The sequence below is a fragment of the Rosa chinensis genome, chromosome 3 (genome assembly GCF_002994745.2).
Source record: "Rosa chinensis cultivar Old Blush chromosome 3, RchiOBHm-V2, whole genome shotgun sequence".
Lineage (NCBI taxonomy): Eukaryota > Viridiplantae > Streptophyta > Magnoliopsida > Rosales > Rosaceae > Rosa > Rosa chinensis.
This window is the reverse complement of record NC_037090.1, coordinates 20918661-20938856: the sequence shown is the minus strand read 5'-3', so window position 1 is coordinate 20938856 and position 20196 is coordinate 20918661. Positions and strand designations below refer to the sequence as shown.

At 37.3% G+C, this 20196-nt stretch overlaps 3 protein-coding genes and 1 non-coding gene across 4 annotated transcripts; 1 reads left to right on the top strand and 3 right to left on the bottom strand.

The window, feature by feature from the left end:
- Positions 1-340: 340 nt before the first annotated feature.
- On the top strand, positions 341-4115 carry LOC112192822 (MTOR-associated protein MEAK7). Its single transcript, XM_024332704.2, has 8 exons — positions 341-517; positions 613-715; positions 823-927; positions 1023-1108; positions 1494-1735; positions 1866-2055; positions 2512-2695; positions 3576-4115. The coding sequence occupies exons 1-8, from the start codon at positions 462-464 to the stop codon at positions 3879-3881; spliced, it is 1272 nt and encodes a 423-aa protein (XP_024188472.1). The 5' UTR covers positions 341-461; the 3' UTR covers positions 3882-4115.
- Positions 4116-5756: 1641 nt separating this feature from the next.
- Positions 5757-6487, bottom strand: LOC112192823 (40S ribosomal protein S17-2). The gene has a single exon (XM_024332705.2). The coding sequence runs from the start codon at positions 6387-6389 to the stop codon at positions 5967-5969; it is 423 nt and encodes a 140-aa protein (XP_024188473.1). The 5' UTR covers positions 6390-6487; the 3' UTR covers positions 5757-5966.
- A 1067-nt stretch (positions 6488-7554) lies between these two features.
- On the bottom strand, positions 7555-7635 carry TRNAL-CAG. Its single transcript has one exon. It is a non-coding gene; the product is annotated as a tRNA-Leu (tRNA).
- Positions 7636-14195: 6560 nt separating this feature from the next.
- On the bottom strand, positions 14196-18979 carry LOC112194268. Its single transcript, XM_024334519.1, has 7 exons — positions 18971-18979; positions 18797-18871; positions 18588-18667; positions 17937-17961; positions 15092-17577; positions 14888-14993; positions 14196-14801 (listed from the first exon to the last, which is right to left on the bottom strand). Exons 1-7 carry the CDS (start codon positions 18977-18979, stop codon positions 14196-14198), a joined length of 3387 nt encoding a protein of 1128 aa, XP_024190287.1.
- Positions 18980-20196: the final 1217 nt, after the last annotated feature.

Here is a 20196-nt window from a genome sequence, read left to right as displayed (position 1 = left end):
GTTTTTTTGGTGGACTCGTATAGGATTCATTTATGTTTTTTTATACAATATGAGATAATATTTTACATGATGCCCTGATATAGAAGAGATACGATCTTTATAGTTTGTAGTTAATTTAAGGTAGAGATGTCTTTTAGTCTACAGTAAAATAGCGCTCGTATTGCGAGGTGTTAAATCCTTATTCTTCAGTCAAACCCTCATTTTACAGATGATCGAGTTCAATTCTCACTAACATTATAAATAAACACGGTCGGGCTAAAAATTAAATTATAAAAAACTTTTCTATGTGACACCTTATTTTTAGAAAAAAGATCAAAACAGAAATACTACAATTATTGAGAAACATTGGGCAGTTTGAACATATAGCAAAACACAAGCCCCTGTTCTGAAACAGAAACTACAAGAACGTATAAATCGTGTTCCAGATATCTAGATTTGCAAGAACAAGGAAAGCAGAAAAGATGGGCAACGCTCAGTCACCTCCTCACAAAGATCCTCGCTTTGCTTCTGCCTCCAGGTTCCTCTCTCTCTCTTTCTCTCTCCAACTATATCCCATACAGCCCCTTAATTCATCACACCCACAAGTTAACTTTGATTTGGAACTGATTCCAGAGCTTTCACTCATACTGAGCTTCAAGATCTCAAGTCCCTGCTTGAGTCCTTGGCTGCTCAGTCACACAGCGATGGCCAATTCATCTCTCCCTCGGTTTTTCAGGTCCATTGCTTCATTCCCTTCCCTGTTCCTCTCTCAGTTTCCATAAAGTTTCATTCTTTTGTGATCATGGTAGTTCCTAAATTAGCTATAGCTTTATGCCTTTGCAGACTTATTTCGGGCTTCATGGTCGTCTTGGAGATAGAATGTTTGATTTAGTAACCCAGCAACGGAAAGACCAGAAGCTCACTTTTGAAGACCTGGTGGTAGCCAAAGTAAGTACTTTCTGTTGAACCTGGTTGTGAAGTGTGGTGTTTGTTTGGTTTTTGACTGCTCACTTACTCTGTTTGCTTCATTGTGTGTGTTGCAGGGGACTTATGAGAAGGGAACAAGAGATGATATTGAAGAGTTCATATATAAATTGTTGGACCTAAACGGCGATGGCATTTTGGGGAGGTGAATCCGACATAAGGACAATAATAGGATGTTGTTTGCATTTATAGAAGTGCATGCTTATGTTGTTTACATTCATATATGTTTTGCACTATGAAAGTAGCGGCGCGGGGTAGTACAGTTGTTGTTAAAATTATGTTGCTAGTGTGTTAGTTTCGGGGTGTGGGATAGTTCTACAGCTTCATAGACTAGAAATATATATGGTCATTGTGATGATTTAGACTTACGAATTGGCATTCTAAGACATGCATTTGGTATGTGCTGATGTGGACTGCAGAGATAAGGAACGGTTTGGTGATTGCTTGTTTAAATTCCTTTAGAAGTACTTTCCTTGCAATTCTTTTTTATGTATTCTCTGATATATATGATAACAGGAATAAAAATTCAGGTCTGATCTGGAAGGTGTTCTGGTTGCAATGTCTGAATACATATTCAAAACGAAAAACTCTGAACCTGGGTCAAGTACATATCGGGAAACTGTGAATGCATTTCTTAATGCTGCACGGCTTACAAAGCACGACGAAGGACATACTGAGGAAAGTTTGTCCTTTGAAGATTTCAGAACTTGGTGCACTCTTCTTCCTTCTGTCAGGAAGTTCCTTGGAAGCTTATTGATTCCACCTGATCAAGGTTTTCTACTTGATCTCTTATCCTCTGGCTTATGGTTTTAAACTCTAAATGGTCATCCCTATCTGTTTTAGAGAATCTGAAATTTCATGGATATTTCTGACTTTTCTTTTTCAAATTACCTTCAATGTAGGAAGGCCAGGTTCTCAGGTTCCACGGTTATTGCAATTGGAAAACATTAATTCAAATATGATATTATTAAACGAGGTGTATGCCTGGCATATAGGAGGAATCCTTCCTCACCAAGAGCTGGGAGAATGGAAACTATTATACCATAGTGCTGTTAATGGTCTAAGCTTCAACACATTTGTGGGAAACATATCGTGAGTATCTTGCTTGTATTTTAAGATTTTTACTTTCAAGAATCACTTGAACGAAATTGTTTCCTACTTATGTTGAGTAAAATTTGTCTTTGCACTGTAGTGAGTGATAATGTTTTGTGAAAGTTAACTCTAAGATTTAAAGTGGAATTGCTGTGCCTTCTTAGCTAAGTAGTGAGCGCAAGTTCCATATGGTAACCCTCCTTTTCGGGTTTAGATTTACATTCTGTGGCTGATGTGACTGCACCAAGCCATTCCTTTCATTTTCTTTCATTTCTCTTGGGTCCAATGGATATTTTTAATTCCCCAGAATGTTTGGAAAGATTAAAGATTATAACAGTATTCAGTTCTTTCCCCTGGTTAGATAAAATGCTAAATACTTGTTCTATTTATATTCCAGTTTTATCAGTTGCTGCAACTAATTTGGCCTGGAATGGGTAATTGTTCAATGAACTGCAGAAATGATAGAGGGCCAACTGTATTCATTATCAAGGATAAAGATGGTTATGTATATGGAGGTTATGCTTCCCAACCGTGGGAGAGGCATGGTGATTTCTATGGTGATCTGAAGTCATTTCTTTTCCAATTGTATCCGAAGGCATCTATATATAGGCCTACTGGAGCAAACACTAATCTACAATGGGTGAGTTTCTGATTGAATCTCATTTGGTTCTGAAGTAGGGGTCTTTGCAGTGTAATTTTTGGAAAGATCTTAGCCTTCAACTCTTGCCTTCTGGTGTTCGTTTTTTCTAAACAATCAAAGATGATTATGGCATGACAGGCTGACAGGCATAATTCTCTCTCAATATATGATAGTCTGTACTCTAATCCAGAGGAGTACATTCTGGATGTTTGTATGCTATATATTGCTAAAGGGACATTATCAATTAGTATTTTATAGTTGCTAAGTGTTTTGAGTGGAAAGGGTTCCACCTAAACTAGATGTAATATTATAAATTCTGTCCCTACCTTCTGGAATGTCACAACTGTCGCTCTGCCACAAGCTGAATTTGTTTCTCTAATTGACAAGATTTCCAGTAGGCAGAAAAGGCACGGCATTTTAGATGTTGTGAAGTTTCATTAGATTAGGAATTGATATGAATTATGGAGAATCACCAAGTTAGTGAAGTTTAAGCCAAAACATTAAATCAGTTGGTTTAGATATGTGCTGTGGAAATGGAAGTCTTGTAGAGACTATCTAAAGTTTAAACACTGGTGGTGTGAAATCCCTGCTAATCCTTTAGCTTAGACTACCTAAAATTTTTACTGTATTTGTTATGCTATACTAGTAATTCGATATTCAGACCGAAAATAACAAAAGAAGGTTATTCGATATTGTTTCTGTGTTTCTTAAGCTACTTGAAATTTATATATTTGTTATGCTATGCTGACGAAGAATGTCATTAGGTTTTCTTAGTTGCATTCAGAGTCAATCCACTAAGCTGCATCATATACATGACAAAAGCTCTTGAGTTCAAGTTCTTATGAATCATATGCTGATCTTGTTATTTCCTTTTTGGCAGTGTGCTGTGAATTTCGGTTCAGAGAGTATCCCAAATGGTATTGGTTTTGGAGGAAAGGTGAATCACTTTGGTCTCTTCCTTTCGGCGAACTTTGATCAGGGGCACACTTTCTCGTGTACCACATTTGGTTCCCCTTGCCTCTCCAAGACCAGCCGAATATGCCCGGAAGTAATAGAATGCTGGGGAGTTGTAAGGAAAGCAGCAGATGAAGAAAAACTGGATGGTGCTAAAGGCACTGTATTGGAGAGGTTTAAGGAAGATCGTCATATGCTCAACATGGTTGGGCTCGCAAATTCCAGCGAGTAATTTATGTACTGTATCCCGGCACGGTTGTAATTTGAATGTCTGACAGGTTTTCTATACAATTGCATCTTCTTCTAGCTCAATGGGACATAATGTTTCTGATGTGGCTTACTTGCAAATAGTTGAACAGGATTTCACTGTGATCTCGTGGTCATTGGTTTGCTGTCTGCTTTACGAGTATGGCTTTTGCTTCCATTTCTTTATCACAGTCTTTGTACTTTTGATATTGTATTCCTATTTTATGTACTCTCTACATAAATGATCTAGAAGTATAATATTGCATTAGCTGGAGATGGTGGAGCTTTATTCTCAGTAATGAGCATCCCTTGATGTTAGAAGAAGAGCAGAAAATTAAAAAAATGCAGATAGACTAGGTTACGGGGATATTCTGCAATGGGTATAGTTACTCAAAAGCATAGTGACCATCTGAACCCTCATGACCGGGGCAAATTAAATCGCCATCCAATATCCACACAACGCACCCCATTCACCACCATTACCCACTTGTTCTACTCTACTCAGTATTCAGTAATATCAAACGCCAAAAAGAACAGTTATTGTGTTACAGTTGTTCCGTGTGGTTTCAGCCTAGACCTCAGAGTGCCTCCCTTTGCCGCTGAGAGGAAATGACTCTAATGAACACATTCCTCAAACTGAGAAGGAAACAAATACCAAGTGAAAAATTTGATGTCTCTGGTAAATGTAGATATAGGGGAGACGCTCCAAATTTCCTCGGTACAGAACGGAGCAACAAAGTTTATTGGAAGGTCATGGCACTATCTTGGTGTATGTAAGCCTATTTGATTATCATCCTCTGTGATTTTGGGGTTAGTTTTACCTTCCGGAAGTTCACACTTCAAAAGCGAGTTCAGTATCCATTTATACGTACATTGTCTCATTATTAAAGAGTTGATTTATGATGGGTTTGGCTCAGCTCAAGTCATATGAAAAACATGAGCCAAATGTTTGGAAAAACCACATCGAAAGCTTCACATTCAATTCTTTTCGGGAATGATCCACTCTAGGTAAATTTGCCACAACACAGAATAAAGCAACAGTTTTTTCAAGTTGTAAATAACAACGGAAAGCAAAGTTTGAAAATGAATATACCAAATAAGCCTAAAACATTTTTGAATGCCATAAAACAATCTCAACTGGTTAACACTCAACAATTTGGAATTTCAATCCGGTTAGCGGCTGCTAAAATTCTTTGGAAAGAAAGCAGATAGCCTCAAGATTCAGACCAAAAAATTACAGCATAAAATTGTGAAACTCATCTTCCTAACAGAAACACCACTCAACATGCTAACCAGAAACTAGAGCCAATCTTTATAGAAAACCAATCTTCATAAGCTAAACATTCAAAACAAAGCCTACCCTCACCAAAAATCTTGTTAAATTTCATCCATCAGGCTTTATTTCCACTCCAGCTCCCATATCATTATGAAGACAAATGTTCAAAACAAAATGATACACGATCCTCCCATATCATTAGATTTTAAAACATTAGATTTTAAAACAAAATGCACCCTTGAGTACCTAGGACTTGGATTAAGAAAATGTAAACATAAGCAGAAAAAAGCAGGTCACTAATAAGCTTGCATTCTTTAACACCTAAACAAACTAATAAATCAACATCATTAGTTCCTGGGAAATTAAAGCCACAATGTCATTTGGTGGAACCAAAGTAATCATAACCAACTACATGAGCAAACCAGCTCCTTCCAAATAAACTCAAGTCTAAACCCTACTGGAATCATTCTTAAACAAACCCCTAACATCAATAAACCAAAATGCCACAAAACCCAGAGCATCTATCAATCAAACTAACACAGAAACAACATATGCACAAATTAACCACGATATCACAACGACTTATGCAGCAATCTAAATAAAGAGACATGCTTTAAATTCTTAATCCAGAACAGAAATTCCCATAAAGGACAAAGTATTAGTTCACAACAAACTCAAAAAAAAAAAAAGCATAGCAAATTAGACATGGTTCCTAATCCAAAAAAAAAATCCAATTTACTATAACATCAAAAACCGTTGCGGCGGCGAACAACCGGCAACCGGCAACCATTTCTCCTAGTACCTCCTGGGGCCGCCGCGGCCGAACCCGACGGGCGCAGTCTGGAGATCAGAGGGATCCACCTTCTTGACTCCGGGAATATCCGACATGCCGAGAGCAGTGAGCATGTCGAGGGTCTCCTTGTCGACGGCGATCTCGTCGGTCTTGATGGCGGACTCGTCGGGGACGAAGTCCATGCGGCGCTCGCGCTCCTCCTCCTGGAGCTTGAGGGAGATGCCGCGGACGGGGCCCTTCTGGATGCGCTTCATGAGATGGGTCGAGAATCCGGCGATCTTGTTGCGGAGGCGCTTCGACGGGATGATGGCCACTTCCTCCAGGACCTTCTTGTTGGTGTGGAAGTCGAGCGTCATGCGCGAGTAGTACCGCTCGATCACCTGCCGGGAGGACTTCTTCACGGTCTTGGTGCGGACGCGTCCCATGCCGGCGGAGCTGCGGTGGAGCTCTGTGTGTGTGTGTGTGTGTGTGAGGTAGGGTTTCGGAGGAGAGGGACGGCTGTGTGTGTGTGTGGGTGAGTGGCTAGGGTTTTGAGGTTTTTATACTAGCGGGAGGAATGGGGTTATGGGCCTCATGGGTTTTTTGTTTGTTATTTGGCCCAATTTGTTTGTTGAACTACATTAAATAGTACTTACTAATCTCTTTATAGTTTATAAGCATGTTAGGATTCTTGATTTCATGCGCATGGAGAAACCCGTATTCTAGCTTATTGACACAAACACACTGAAATTGTTGGGAAGTTTATCTAACACTTATCGATCAAGATTCAAGAGTGAAGGGCTGAAGAGTATAGTTTGTTTTAGTTAGCAATCCGTTGGTTGCTAATATTCGGTGCAAGTTGAAAATTTTGGGATCTGGGTTTCCTAACGATTGTTGCCTATTAAAGTCATGGAATATAGTGAAACTTGAGAATTGGAGCTTTTTTTTTCTTTTTTTTTTTGAATAAAGGACTGGTGCGGCTATACTCAAGCCTTGATTAATGAAACCGTCGAACACAAAGGGGGACATTGAACCAAGTCTCTGATTACAATAAGCATATAGAGAAAATCATGAAATGATATCAAGAGTCTCTACCAAATAAATGTATTCAATTAAGCATCAATTAGTAAAGAGTGTTATATTGGCTACTCTATTTGCTTTAAATTAGAACTCATCTATTATTGTGAGGACAAATACTAATGGACCAACTAATTTTGATTTTTTTTTTATTGTTTGAATAAACTCATAACAAAATTGTGATAGGAAAAGTTAACATGATATTCGCGGCCTTTATTTTGCATGTGATGATAACTTATACATAAGCTTCAATCAATAGTTTCAATAAAATTATATAATGAGAGAATAATATTTGTTGAAAAAAAAAAAATCAAAGATATTAGAAGAAACTAAAATGATAGATATGAATCTATCTTTTCTATATTGTGAATTCTCTTCATAGAGATTTAAAGGCTTTTAATATGGCCAATACATAGCATAATTGAAAAAATTATAAATATAGTGTCAAGAATGGGATTCTGAATTCTCTTCATAGAGATTTAAAGGCTTTTAATATGGCCAATATATAGCATAATTGAAAAATAATAAATATAGTGTCAAGAATGGGATTCAAACCCATGCCCTTTCGGACCAGTACCTGAAACTGGCGCCTTAGACCAACTCGGCCATCTTGACTATATTATTTTTCTGTAATAGAGTGTAAGATATTCAGCTGTTACCATATTGTACTAATAAGTTAGGGTATTAATTTAGGGGAGTGAAATTTGCACACCCATAATTGTAAATTGCACACCCTTTCATTTTTTAATAATATTTCATCTCACATTTTTTTACACTTCTTAAAATGCCCTCAAGGTTTAGGGATCCCGTGGCCAGCAGATTTGAGGGATCCTTTGGGTTCGTGTGTCTGCGGTGCAGTTGATTAGTCTGCCTTTCGCCCAATGTCGGTGCAGGTGTCCTGGCACTAGGATACCACTGCATAGGTGTGTGAGTTACTAACAGCTAACTACCTGATCAAAAAAAAAAAAAAAAAAAAGCCCTCAAGGTTAGATTTTCGGGTAGTTCTAGTTGGACCTCCAAATTTGATATTTAGACCTCCATCTTTTTTCATTTATTAATAGATTTTGTCAAGTCATATGAAAAGACAAACAAGGACTGAGAGAGAGAGAGAGAGAGAACTCTTCTTACCTCCCTAGATATAATATTCAATTAAATTATTTTTTTACTTCTTCCGGAATTTCCTTATATCACCATATAGTTTTATAATCTACCTAAAATAATAATTTCTATACATGGCCCATCATTTAATACTAAAATAAATTTAAAACAATCTGATTTGAAATTTCCTTAAACTAAATTCATTGAATATTATGATATAATTATTACTTGATCTTCCAACCCAAAATCCTTGAAATCCTTCTTTTAGAAAATTCAAAAACGATTCCAGCAACATATCAAGATCGAGAACCTCTGATTAATTTTGGTGGAGGAGACCTACTCATAAGATAGCAATATCATGTGATTTTGATTTATTCTTCTTCTCGTGGTTGAAGATAGAGATAAAAAGTAGAGTAACAGATTGTTGTCTTGATCTTCCAACCCAAAATCCTTGAAATCCTTCTTTTAGCAAATCCTTGAAATCCTTAATTTATTATTAATCAAATTGATATCGCTCTTCTCAAAATATGCATAAAATTTAAAACACACATGCGAGCGCGTAGACATGTGTATACATAGTTACAGTAAAATTGGAAAAATGTGTAACAGAACCTTTATAATATATGTTTAAAATTTCGACAGGAGTTTGTGATATTAGAAGGAAAGCACAAATTAAACTAAATAAAATAAAATAAGATAAAATAATTAGTGTATTTAATTATAAAAACTAAAATAAATAGATAATGTAGAACATGTATGTGAAAGGTTATGTGGATGTGCCAAATCTTTTAATGACAGCTTTTGATAGGGTGGTTTATGTCTCACATAAACTGTCACACGAGGGGGTATATATACTAGTACAAAAATTGAATCAGACGACGGCTAAAAACTGTCGTCTGATGCGGAGGTAACTGTCGTATATCTCGCTGACGTCTGATGAAACACGATTTAGAGAACTGTCGTCTGAAGAACTCGGCATCCATGTCGATAGCATGTCGACAGGCTGTCGATAGCTTGTCGACATCATTAACTGTCGTGTGAACATCACTCAGACGACGGGCAACTTAAGAACCCGTTGTGTGATTGTGATTCAGAAGTCATTTTTTTCGTTATAACTGTTGTGTGATTGTGATACAGAAGTCATTTTTTTCGTTATAACTGTTGTGTGATTGTGATTCAAAAGTCATTTTTTTCGTTATAACTGTTATGTGACTGTTATTCACACAACTAAAACATTGATTGCATCTGTGATCAATATTAGTCTCACACAACAGTTTTTATTGTATGCCTGTTGTGAACATTGTACGCACAGCAGAAAATGAAATCAAAATTACCATATGAATAGTAAATACCAATATATATCTAATATTGTTATAATCCACATAATTATACTGAAATGTATTACACAATATTGCCAAAAAGGAGCACTGTACTACTCCATGCCAACACCAAAATATGGAGCACATCTATACAACTCCACTAGCAAAATAAGTGAAGAAATGCACTTGAAATTGTCACTTTGGAGCACAAAAATACATTTCTAGCCTATTTCACTTCACAGCTTCTAAGGCATGAGCAATTGCATACATTACAGCTTGAGGATGTTCTTCAACACATAACTTGCAAGCTCATTACGCACTTCATCAATTTCCACATGACCATAAACATGGTTGGCTCTCCTAGCCCACTATAATAGTTTGAAAATAACAATGAAATAAATGCCATCTGATAAACTAAAACAAAACTATTTAAAAAAACTAACAGCAAACATCCAAATTAAGAAGTTTCATGCAGTTACCTTATCTGCAAATGACAAGTTTGTATCATGGATGATATCCCTCATATATCTCATCACAAAATAGCCACACTGTTTGTCGTTTGGCTGTGATGGAATGCCCTAAAAAATAGACAGCGTTCACCATCATTCAACAGCATACATATATACTACTATAATTATTGACTGAATCATCATTCAAAAGGAAATAACTATGTCGAACACTACTTACTGCCATGTTTTTCCATTGAATAGAGCTCCGTCCTTTCTTGTTGCGTTCCCCTTTAAACATTGATATAGCACTATATAAAAGCATACCAACATAAGAACCAACAATATATAAGCTCTCTGCTGACCAACATTAGAAAGGACTAACAATGTATAAACAATCATTAAGCAATATCTTACGTGTCAACAATATCTTTCCATTCTCCGCCCTGAAGGCGTCTTCTCAATGGATCCATAAAATAGACGGTCTCATTGTCCGGATCGATCACAGTCAACATCCAATGAACACTATAATTCATAAAAATTATTTTAGGGAAATATCCATGTGCATGTAATAGCAGCAATCTATCATATGAATAACAAATTAGGCTTAGTTTAAGCAAACACATACGATGCATTGTAAGGCAACAAGAAAATCTTATTTGGAGAAGCACTTATCAGGCGATCTTTTATACTTCGAGACCTCGTTGTTGCACTCCCACACCCTTTCTCACCAATCAATGATGGGTCTATGAAACCAACCATGTCTAGCATTTTGGATTCTTTAAGTACATCATGCAAGTACCTACAGCAACAGCAACAGAAACATGCACGTATGACATACTAATATATAACCAAGAAAGGTTCTGAATTTGGGATAAACATGCATAAATATCATTGAATTTCATGTTAAGAAGCACAAATTTACCTCATATACAGCACTATAAGGGTTCCTGTTACTTCTGTCATGGTTGCAAGCCTCGTAACATCTAAGTCAAGTAGATAGCTCTTGGCATTAATACCAAACACATGATCTTCTTTATAAAAGCAAACAGCTTTTCCATCTTTGAACCCTTCTTTTCCCCACACACATAACCTCTGCAATGCAGTTGGCAAGCTTGATTCGAGTGACAACAAGCCAAACTCTTCTTCTGAATCTTGCATAAACTGGTTTTTTTTCTTCTTCCTACTTGCTTTAGCACTTGTTTTTGTCTAAATGAAGAGTTAACAATATAATTAACAATAGGATAATCCTCACAATATCTAAATAAAAATATACTGATCACATACAAGTATATATACCTTTTCATCAAATATGATCAAGTTTTTCAGCCACATTACCCAGCTCCCCATAGCTTGCTTCACTGTCTTGATCTCATCTTCTACAACAAATGGAATCAGAGCATTTTCCTCCAAAGCAGCATAAACAGAAACACGCAATCTATCATCTCCCAATGGAGTCCCATGACAAACTTCTAAGGGACCATCGCTTGTGATAACCGTTGCAAAAGCAACAATATGGTCAGCTGAACCCAATGCTAACTTGCATTTCTTCTCCATAGGATTTACCTATACCAACAATCAGTAAATAACAATACACACATTAAAATGAATACAATGATATGTAGAAACTTGTGCATCAATAAAAGAACAATCAGCTTTCCACACGAGTAGTCAATCTACAAGTTTTGATTGCTAATCTTATAAACATTCCTACTATAATTGAAATGTAATAGAATGATTAAGGTTTAGAAACTGAACTCCATAAATTACCCATCAAGCCAGAATTGAATCACACACATTCAACTAGAACAATATGTATCTTTATAATGCACGTAAATATACCTTTCTTTTTTTTCTAGGAGGGTCAAATCAACTGATTCTATTTCCTCTGTATCATTCTTCATTGCATCAACATGCAACTGATTCTTCCCTACAGCATTATCTTCATCTTCAAGTTCTCCAATTGCTGCTTCAAACTCAATGTTGGACTGCTTGACCTTTAAAGTCTTCTTCCTCCCTTTTTGCGCCAACTTAGTCTCCATCACATCCAAAACTTTTGTCACTTCAGAAACTATCGCTCCCTTTTTAGTGTCTTTTTTGTTAGCAATCTTGAGATGCCGATCTGCCGCATGTGAACAGCTTGCTTGGCCAGATGTGTGTTCTTGTACTACAACTTTTCCTTCTTCAACAGTGGGAACTACCTCATGGCAGGTTACAGGAACTCTTGCTTCCAATTGTTCAATCCTAGAAAGCAACAATGCCTTTTCAGATGCCATTATCTTTTCCCTCTCTTCAGCTGCTATATTTTCCCTCTCTTCAGCTGCTATCTTTTCCCTCTCTTCGATCGCTATCTTTTTCCTCTCTTCGGCTACTATCTTTTCCCTCTCTTCAGCATATATCTTTTCTCTCAACTCATCCTCCAACTTTTGTTTCTCCTCTTCAAGTATCTGCCTCACGCTTTGTCTGATCGACTCATTAACGCTCTCTTTTCTGCGTTTTGGGAGGTGGAAGTATCCATTTGGGTTAGAAACATAACCCCCCACGCCTCTAACTCTTCCAGTGTGCTTCGGAGTCCCCAAAGCTAATGTCAGCACATCATTACTTCCATTTATAGTCAATTCTCCATCTCGTTCCTTACGTTTCAGTGTGTCCTGCCATATGCAATATAGGCTTCAAGTTAAAACTCAGAAATTCAATACCGAACTAGAATAGCAAAATGAAACAAGTATAAAGTACATACAATTTTTTCAGCAGTCTCTTTAACCGCATCTTGTTTAAAAGTTCCCTGTTTGGTTTGGCGTCCCTTGACCCAAAGCATTGCTCTATCAATTTCCTCCTCCGGCACTGTTTTAGACTATGTACAACAATGCTTGATCTTATTAGTTTTACATTAAACAGACTATATATATGATGTAGCCTACAATTAAATATATGCAGAAACTTTTACTAACCAGCTCTTCTCTCAATCCTGCATATCCCTTACGTGACATATGGTGGTCATATACATTCATGCGACGCTTTTCCTTTTGAACCTCATGCAATTTCTGCATTTCATTTACATAAATAAGCACACATCAATAAATAAGCACACATCAATACAATTAGTCATTCTGAAATGTAGTTTAAAATATGATCAGGAAACTAACCAAAAATTTTGGGCTTGTCCTTTCCTCTACAAAAGCAGTCCAGGCATCAACACTTATAAACCTATAGTCATCTGGGGGAAACTTTAAAGATTCAGGATCATCTAAATATGGAATTACATACAATCTTGTGAGTCTTGACTTAAATTCCCTCCATTTGGTTCCAGCAGATTTTAACACCATCTTCTTGCATTCGGGTCCCAATACGAAGGACGTCTATATAAATAGAAGATCAACAATAAAAAAGAATCAGTGACATGAATAATATTACATTCTACTTCTAACATGAAAACCTCACTAATAATTAATCAACACTTACCAAAACAGTCTCCCAAAGATTGGTTTTTTTCGTCTTGGATACACCAGGCCAAGATGCTATAGAAATTGGGATATTGGTTCTTGCCAAAACACCAATGTAGGATTGCAACTTGTCTGCATTTTTCCCTATTGGATCCCCATTCTTATCAAACTCGACTACAAGTCTCTTTTTCAGAACCTTGCCGGTTGTCACCTTGGACATTGTAACGCGGTGACGCTTGAGCAACTTCAACCCTCCAGTACATCCATCATCTACCTCAGATTCTGTCTTCCTCGTCCCATGTTTTTTTCTTTTACTCACAGTTGCAGCAGAATTTGAAATAGAGTCCTTATCCTTGGTCTTTGAAGACTTCGACTTCCGTACTTTGTGCGACTTTGAACTCTTTTTGGTTGGTGTTGAGACAGCCTTTGAATGCACCATTATCTGTACCAATTAAAACAAATCAGTGCTCATCCAAGTGTATTCAAATAAAAACCATAGCTTTCATCATCCAAGTACATTCAAGATTAAATACAATCAGTCACTGCCATATACATTCAATTATCTCTACCAATTAAAACAAATCAGTGCTCATCCAAGTATATTCAAATAAAAACCATAACTTTCATCATCCAAGTACATTCAAGATTAAATACAATCAGTCACTGCCATATACATTCAATTAAAAGTCATGGTAGTTACATTCAAGATTAAAACAATCAGTAACTACCATATGCATTCCAGTAAAAATCAACCAAGTACATTCTATTAGAAACCATAGCTTTCATCATCCCAGTACATTCAAGTAAAAATCAACCAAGTACATTCTATTAAAAACAAATCAGTCATGAGCCAAAACAGTCTCATTGTCCTATCTGATGTAACCGTTCTCTCCCTCCCCACTCTCAACAAATGGCATTCTATCAGTAAAGGGGTGGTGATCAATTATAGTGTCCCCAAGCTCATCATCATGAGCCAAGTCATTGTAATCCCTTTCAGGGACTCTTAGAACAACTGACCACCTAGGATCTATAGGGTCTTGCACATAAAAAATCTGATAGACAGATGTAGCCAAAGCAAATATGTCATTTACGTGGCCTTTTCTATTCAAATTCACTAAGGTGAAACCAAGGTCGTCCACTTTGACACCTTTTGAACTCTCAACCCAATCACACTTAACCAGGGGCAGCCTAAACTTAGTATAATTTAGCTCCCAAATTTCATTTATCACCCCATAAAAACTCATATCGTCATCTACAGGATTTCTATCCCTAGCACTAGCAACAACCATAGCTTCAGCCTCTAGATAAATGCCACTATTCTGACACACTCGAACATTGTCAAGAGACTTGGTGTAAAACTGGACTCCATCAATTTTGTAACTGTTGAACTTTGCTACTTCATGACTTGGTCCATCCGCAATCCATCTCACTATTTCAGATATGTTGCTTGCATGATCATCCAGTTGTTGCCCCACCTGTAATGATAAATTATTACAAAGCTTGGTCTACATAAACAAGCGTAATCACACTAATTCAAAGCAGCTAGCTAATGATGACTCACCCTTATCTTCACCCAATCTGCAAATGAACTGTTTTGTTTGTCCTTAAGCCACTTCTTATTCTTTTTGTACCTAGGAAAAGCTCCCTTCAAATATTCCATATGCTCGCTGGAAACAAAAGACCATAACAAAGTTGTAGGGTTAATTATGAAGAGAACAATATTAAATATATCTCTGAGACAAGCTAAACAAAATGTTGGACTTACATAAAGTAGGTTCTGAACTCTTCGGTGTTTTGTAGAACACATAGATGCGCTTGGTTGAACTCACTGCCATAGATAGAGGAGACTTTAGCACCAGAAGTAGGCTTGCACTCCTTCGAACGATGTTTTGGAATTCCAGCAGTTTGCTCTGACAACAAGCGTTCGGCTAAAAATTCAATAGCTTCTTCAGCAATGTAATTCTCTGCTATACAACCCTCGGGACGATTTCTATTGCGGACATAACCCTTGCAGACCTTCATGTATCTTTCAAAAGGATACATCCACCGATAGAAAACTGGTCCACATAGTTCAACTTCTCTAACTAGGTGAACCGTCAAATGTACCATTATGTCGAAGAATGAAGGAGGAAAATACTTCTCCAGCAAGCACAATGTCTCAATAATATCACTTTGAATTTTAGGTAGCTTAGATACCTCAAATGATTTACTGCAAATCTCAGTAAGGAAAAGACATAATCTGATAACAGCAACTCTAACCGGTTTGTCTAAGACAGCCCTTAATGCAACAGGAAGGAGTTGTTGCATTAACACATGACAATCATGAGACTTCATCCCACTAAGCCTTACGTCATCCATAGAAACCAAATTATGAATATTTGAACAGTAGCCATTAGGAACCTTCATACAACAAAAACAACCACAAACTGATTTCTTCTCATCACAGGTCAGATTCCAACTTGCTAATGGCAAGCGATTTTTTTTCGGACCATCAAGATTAGGTGCAAGTTCAGGTCTAATACCCATCTCAACCAGATCCAAACGAGCCTTGATCCCATCTTTTGTTTTTCCTGGAATGTTTAACAATGTGCCTAAGAGACTATCACAAACATTTTTTTCAATATGCATCACATCTAGGCAATGGCGAACTGGAAGAAATTTCCAGTATTCAAGTTCAAAAAAGATCGACTTCTTCTTCCAACAAGGTCTGCTTTCATCCTTTTCACCTTTGTATGGAGGAGGAGGATGTTTCTTCCCAAACAACCAAATTAACACTTCTTCTTCCATCCTTTTCAGAACTTCTTCTCCACTCAATGGAATAGGAGCAGCTTCATGTTCTTGCTTGTTATCAAAAGCAGCCCTTTGCTTTCGATAAGGATGATTTCTTTCTTTCCACCTTCTATGTCGCATATAAGCCATCTTCCCTCCGTGGACCAGCCTCTTTGGTGAGGTCTTTTCAAGACATATTGGGCATGCATTATACCCTTTAACAATGCTCCCAGACAAGTTACCGTAGGCTGGGAAGTCATTGATTGTCCAAAATAGTGCAGCCTTGAGAGTAAAATACTCGTTGCTGCTTGCATCATAAACTCCCTTTACTCCCTCCCAAAGAACCTTCAAATCATCAATTAATGGTTCCAAATAGACATCGATGTCATTTCCAGGTTGTTTAGGCCCGGAAATCAACAACGTTAACATCATGTATTTTCTTTTCATACAAAGCCAAGGAGGGAGATTGTAGTTAACAAGAATGACTGGCCAACAACTATATTTGCTACTTAAAGAACTATGAGGATTAAAGCCATCAGATGATAGCGCAAGCCTTAAGTTTCTTGACTCCAAACCAAACTCAGGCCACTTCTCATCAACTGATTTCCAGGTCAACGCATCTGCCGGATGGCGCATTAACCCATCTTTCGGTCTATCAGTGGCATGCCAAGTCAAACTAGTAGCTGTTTTTGTAGACTGATACATTCTCTTAAACCTAGGAATGGGTGGAAAATACCAGAGTACCTTAGCTGGTACACCTTCTCTCTCCTTCGAATTTTTTCCTACCTTCCACCTAGAGACACCACAGGTAGGACAATTGAGATTATCTTCGTACTGTTTTCTGTACAAAATGCAGTCATTAGGACATGCATGTATCTTCCTATAATCCATCCCTAGTGCCCCCAAAGTCTTCTTAGCCTCGTAAACAGAAGTTGGAATTTCATTACCTTCGGGAAGATGTTCCCCGAAAGCGATTAGCCAATCGGAATAAGCAGCATCACTCATTCCATGTTTAGCTTTTAAATTGTACAACTTCACCAGCACACCCAACTTTGTAAATCGTACACAACCAGGGTACAATGGCTTATTTGCATCCTCCACAAACTCCTTAAAATCATTGCACTCTGATGAAAACTGATCGTCATCATCAGACCTATCCATTGTACAATCTGCCATAACACTCCCATCCACCGATTCAGATTCACTCGAACCTGAGGTTGAATCTTCACTACTACCCGAAGTTGTATCTACTGTCTCCCCATGCCACTTCCACACCTTATAACTTTTATCAACTCCATTATAATACAAATGAGTCTTAATCACAGAGATAGGAAAGAAATCCATATTCCCACATTTTACACATGGACAAGGAACGTGTTTAGGATTTTTCGCGTTTTCTAAAGCAAACTTCAAGAAACTTCCCACCCCTAACTCATAAGCTAAAGATCTTTTATCTGCATGCGTCCAAGACCTATCTTCCATCTAAGCAAACAACACAACATCACACAAACTATATCATTATGCTGGGATAAACATGCAATTACACAACATTCAGAATCCAAGTCCATCATTAACCAAGCAAAAACCAAAAGATTGTAACTGTAGACATCATGCTTTGCACAACATATATATATATATATATATATATATATATATATATATAAATATCTTATCAACAATCTATTTTAGTTGCTGCCACAAAGTATAAGCATTCAACAAATTTTGTTATCAACCCCATTAAATTAACCAAGTTCAAAGAATCAATTGTAGAGTTGAAATGACTAACCTTATTTTGCAATTAAAAATTTCCAACAGATTTTTGAGCTCCCTTTCTTTCTCACCCTGCTTGCAATCACCAGCAGTTTCCTGCCAAAATGCAGCAAAGTAGGTAAATTAGTACAAAACCTAAGCAAAACATGCGCTTAACTACTACACATTTAAATAACTAGACCTACTTGGCTAGAAAAAAAAAGTAATAACATTCATCAATATACAAAAAAAAATAACTCAAATGATTAATATATAGGAAAATCTAGTGTATTAGAAAAACCAAGCAGTTTATGTTTTTAAAAACATATGAACAAGACCATGATGAACGAAAAAACATATAACCAATCGTATCAGAACAGTGTCTGCCCATAAGCCATGAGTATCAAGAATCTACTATCAACTACAAGCCAAATATGAAACTATATGTATTACATAAGAGAATACACCAACATCTGTTATGGTCCAATTTGCTTAAATCTGTTGGAGAATGATGTACTGATGTTGTTTGGCTCCATTTTGGGTTCAAACAGATATAGAAAGATAAATCATGCTTTAAGATGATATTACAAAGACATCTGCCCCATTAAATCAGATTTGCAGAAAACCTTGCTTATATGTATTCTAACTCATAAATAAACAAGTCAGATGAACCTTGCATAAATAAACCTTGCTAAAACATCATATTATTCACTTGAGCTAGTAATATTTAAGAGGAAACCTACCACTTCTCAAAACCAGTTGCTGCTCCTTTCAAAACCACTTGGTCAGATAACTCAGTGACAGCAGAAAACAGTATTTGGGTCTGTCCACATTCATGCAACCAGTAAGTGCATATATAATACATAGGGTGGATGTATCCTCATCAAATTCTTATTGTTCAAGCCTTAACCAACCAAATGAAAATAGAACGTACATCACCTAGTAAAGTTACCGTATTTAATCCCAGGCCCAAGGTATCGATTAATACTCCATCTAAGCCTCCAACTCTTGCTGCATCTGAGAAAATCTACAAATTGAACAACAATAAAGTATCTTAGTTAGAATTTCAAATAGGAGATCAAAACGACACCTAAAGATGAACTACATTGTCTTGGGTTAGCTTTACCTTCTCCATCACTTATCAAACCCCACCACAACACACAAACAACAGAATGAAGAATACCCTTTCCTCATCCTCAACAACCAAACAAACAACATGAATAAACAAACCCAGAAACCCATCCATAAATTTGGGTCCTCATGAATACCCTTTCCGCATGCAGTTGATAATTACAAAAAAAAGATCAAAACTTGAGAGAACCCAATGGAAAACAGGACATAATAATCAAAACTCATTTACAGAATCGGAGAGAATCAATAGAAAGAAAGTTTTAGTACCTGAAATCGCATCCAAAGTGGGAAAAAAATGGAGGCGACAGAACAATTTGATCTTGCGTATGTGTATTCGTTTCACCAACACGCTCGGCCGGCTTAGTCAGCTCCAAGTTCTAAGTTTTCGCTCCGGGTTCTGAGTCTTAGCAGAGTTCTTCAACAGCTTCGCTCCAAAGGAATCGGGTCGAACTGAATAAAATCGATCTCAGTTCAACGCCTCAATCCCTTTCGAGGTCTACCATCACACTCGGAGAGATGAAATTGGTTTGGGAGAGTGACATTTTGGCGAGAGAGTGAGCTAGCTAGGGTTTTGGTTTTGGGTCGTCCGTTGAGAGTGAGGCGAGGCGAGTCGAGAAAGGAAAGGGAAAGAGAGTGAGGTTTTGGGTCGTTTGTTTCGATTGGGTCTGTCGAGAGAGAGAGAAGGTTTCGGTATTATTTGTCAGTCTAGTTATACTTTAGTTCTTTTTTTCCCTCTTTTTTTGCTTATGTGTAGGGTTTCAACCGGGTTTGTGATGAGGCCCTATCAATTTAGACAAGGACTCACACAACAGATTTGTCTAAGAATGTGGTATGATTGGAGCTATGTAAATTTGGGATTAGCTCTTATTAATTTGGCTTCCCTCTTTGGGGAGCTGGAGGAAACATCGTGGTGGGAAATCTCCCTCCTTTATGTCAATCGTATAAATCAGACCACAGTTTTATTGTTTCTCGTTGTATGATTAGCACCTGTTGGGCAAAATTTTGGACTTTGAGATGAGATTTGGCACCACTGACATGGTGGGAAAGTTCCCGCTCAATTTTTTTAGGGTCATACAACAGTTCTGTCCTGAAACGTTGTGTGAATTGATTCATAATTTCATATCAGACGACAGTTTTTACAAAAACGACGTCCAAAAAAATAAAAATCTATCAGACAACAGAAAACTGTAATATGTCGTCTGAGAGATGTCGTCTGATTCA

What these genes read in the sequence shown, in the direction of transcription:
- LOC112192823 (XM_024332705.2), bottom strand. Translation starts at nt 6,389, where the DNA reads ATGGGACGCGTCCGCACCAAGACCGTGAAGAAGTCCTCCCGGCAGGTG.
- LOC112194268 (XM_024334519.1), bottom strand. An exon ending in TGGGCCTGGGATTAAATACG is followed by an intron (nt 18,668 to 18,796) that starts GTAACTTTACTA and finishes GAATGTGGACAG; the next exon opens with ACCCAAATACTGTTTTCTGC. An exon ending in GCAACTGGTTTTGAGAAGTG is followed by an intron (nt 17,962 to 18,587) that starts GTAGGTTTCCTC and finishes GCATTTTGGCAG; the next exon opens with GAAACTGCTGGTGATTGCAA.
- LOC112192822 (XM_024332704.2), top strand. Translation starts at nt 462, where the DNA reads ATGGGCAACGCTCAGTCACCTCCTCACAAAGATCCTCGCTTTGCTTCT. An exon ending in TCTCTCCCTCGGTTTTTCAG is followed by an intron (nt 716 to 822) that starts GTCCATTGCTTC and finishes ATGCCTTTGCAG; the next exon opens with ACTTATTTCGGGCTTCATGG. An exon ending in AAGACCTGGTGGTAGCCAAA is followed by an intron (nt 928 to 1,022) that starts GTAAGTACTTTC and finishes TGTGTGTTGCAG; the next exon opens with GGGACTTATGAGAAGGGAAC.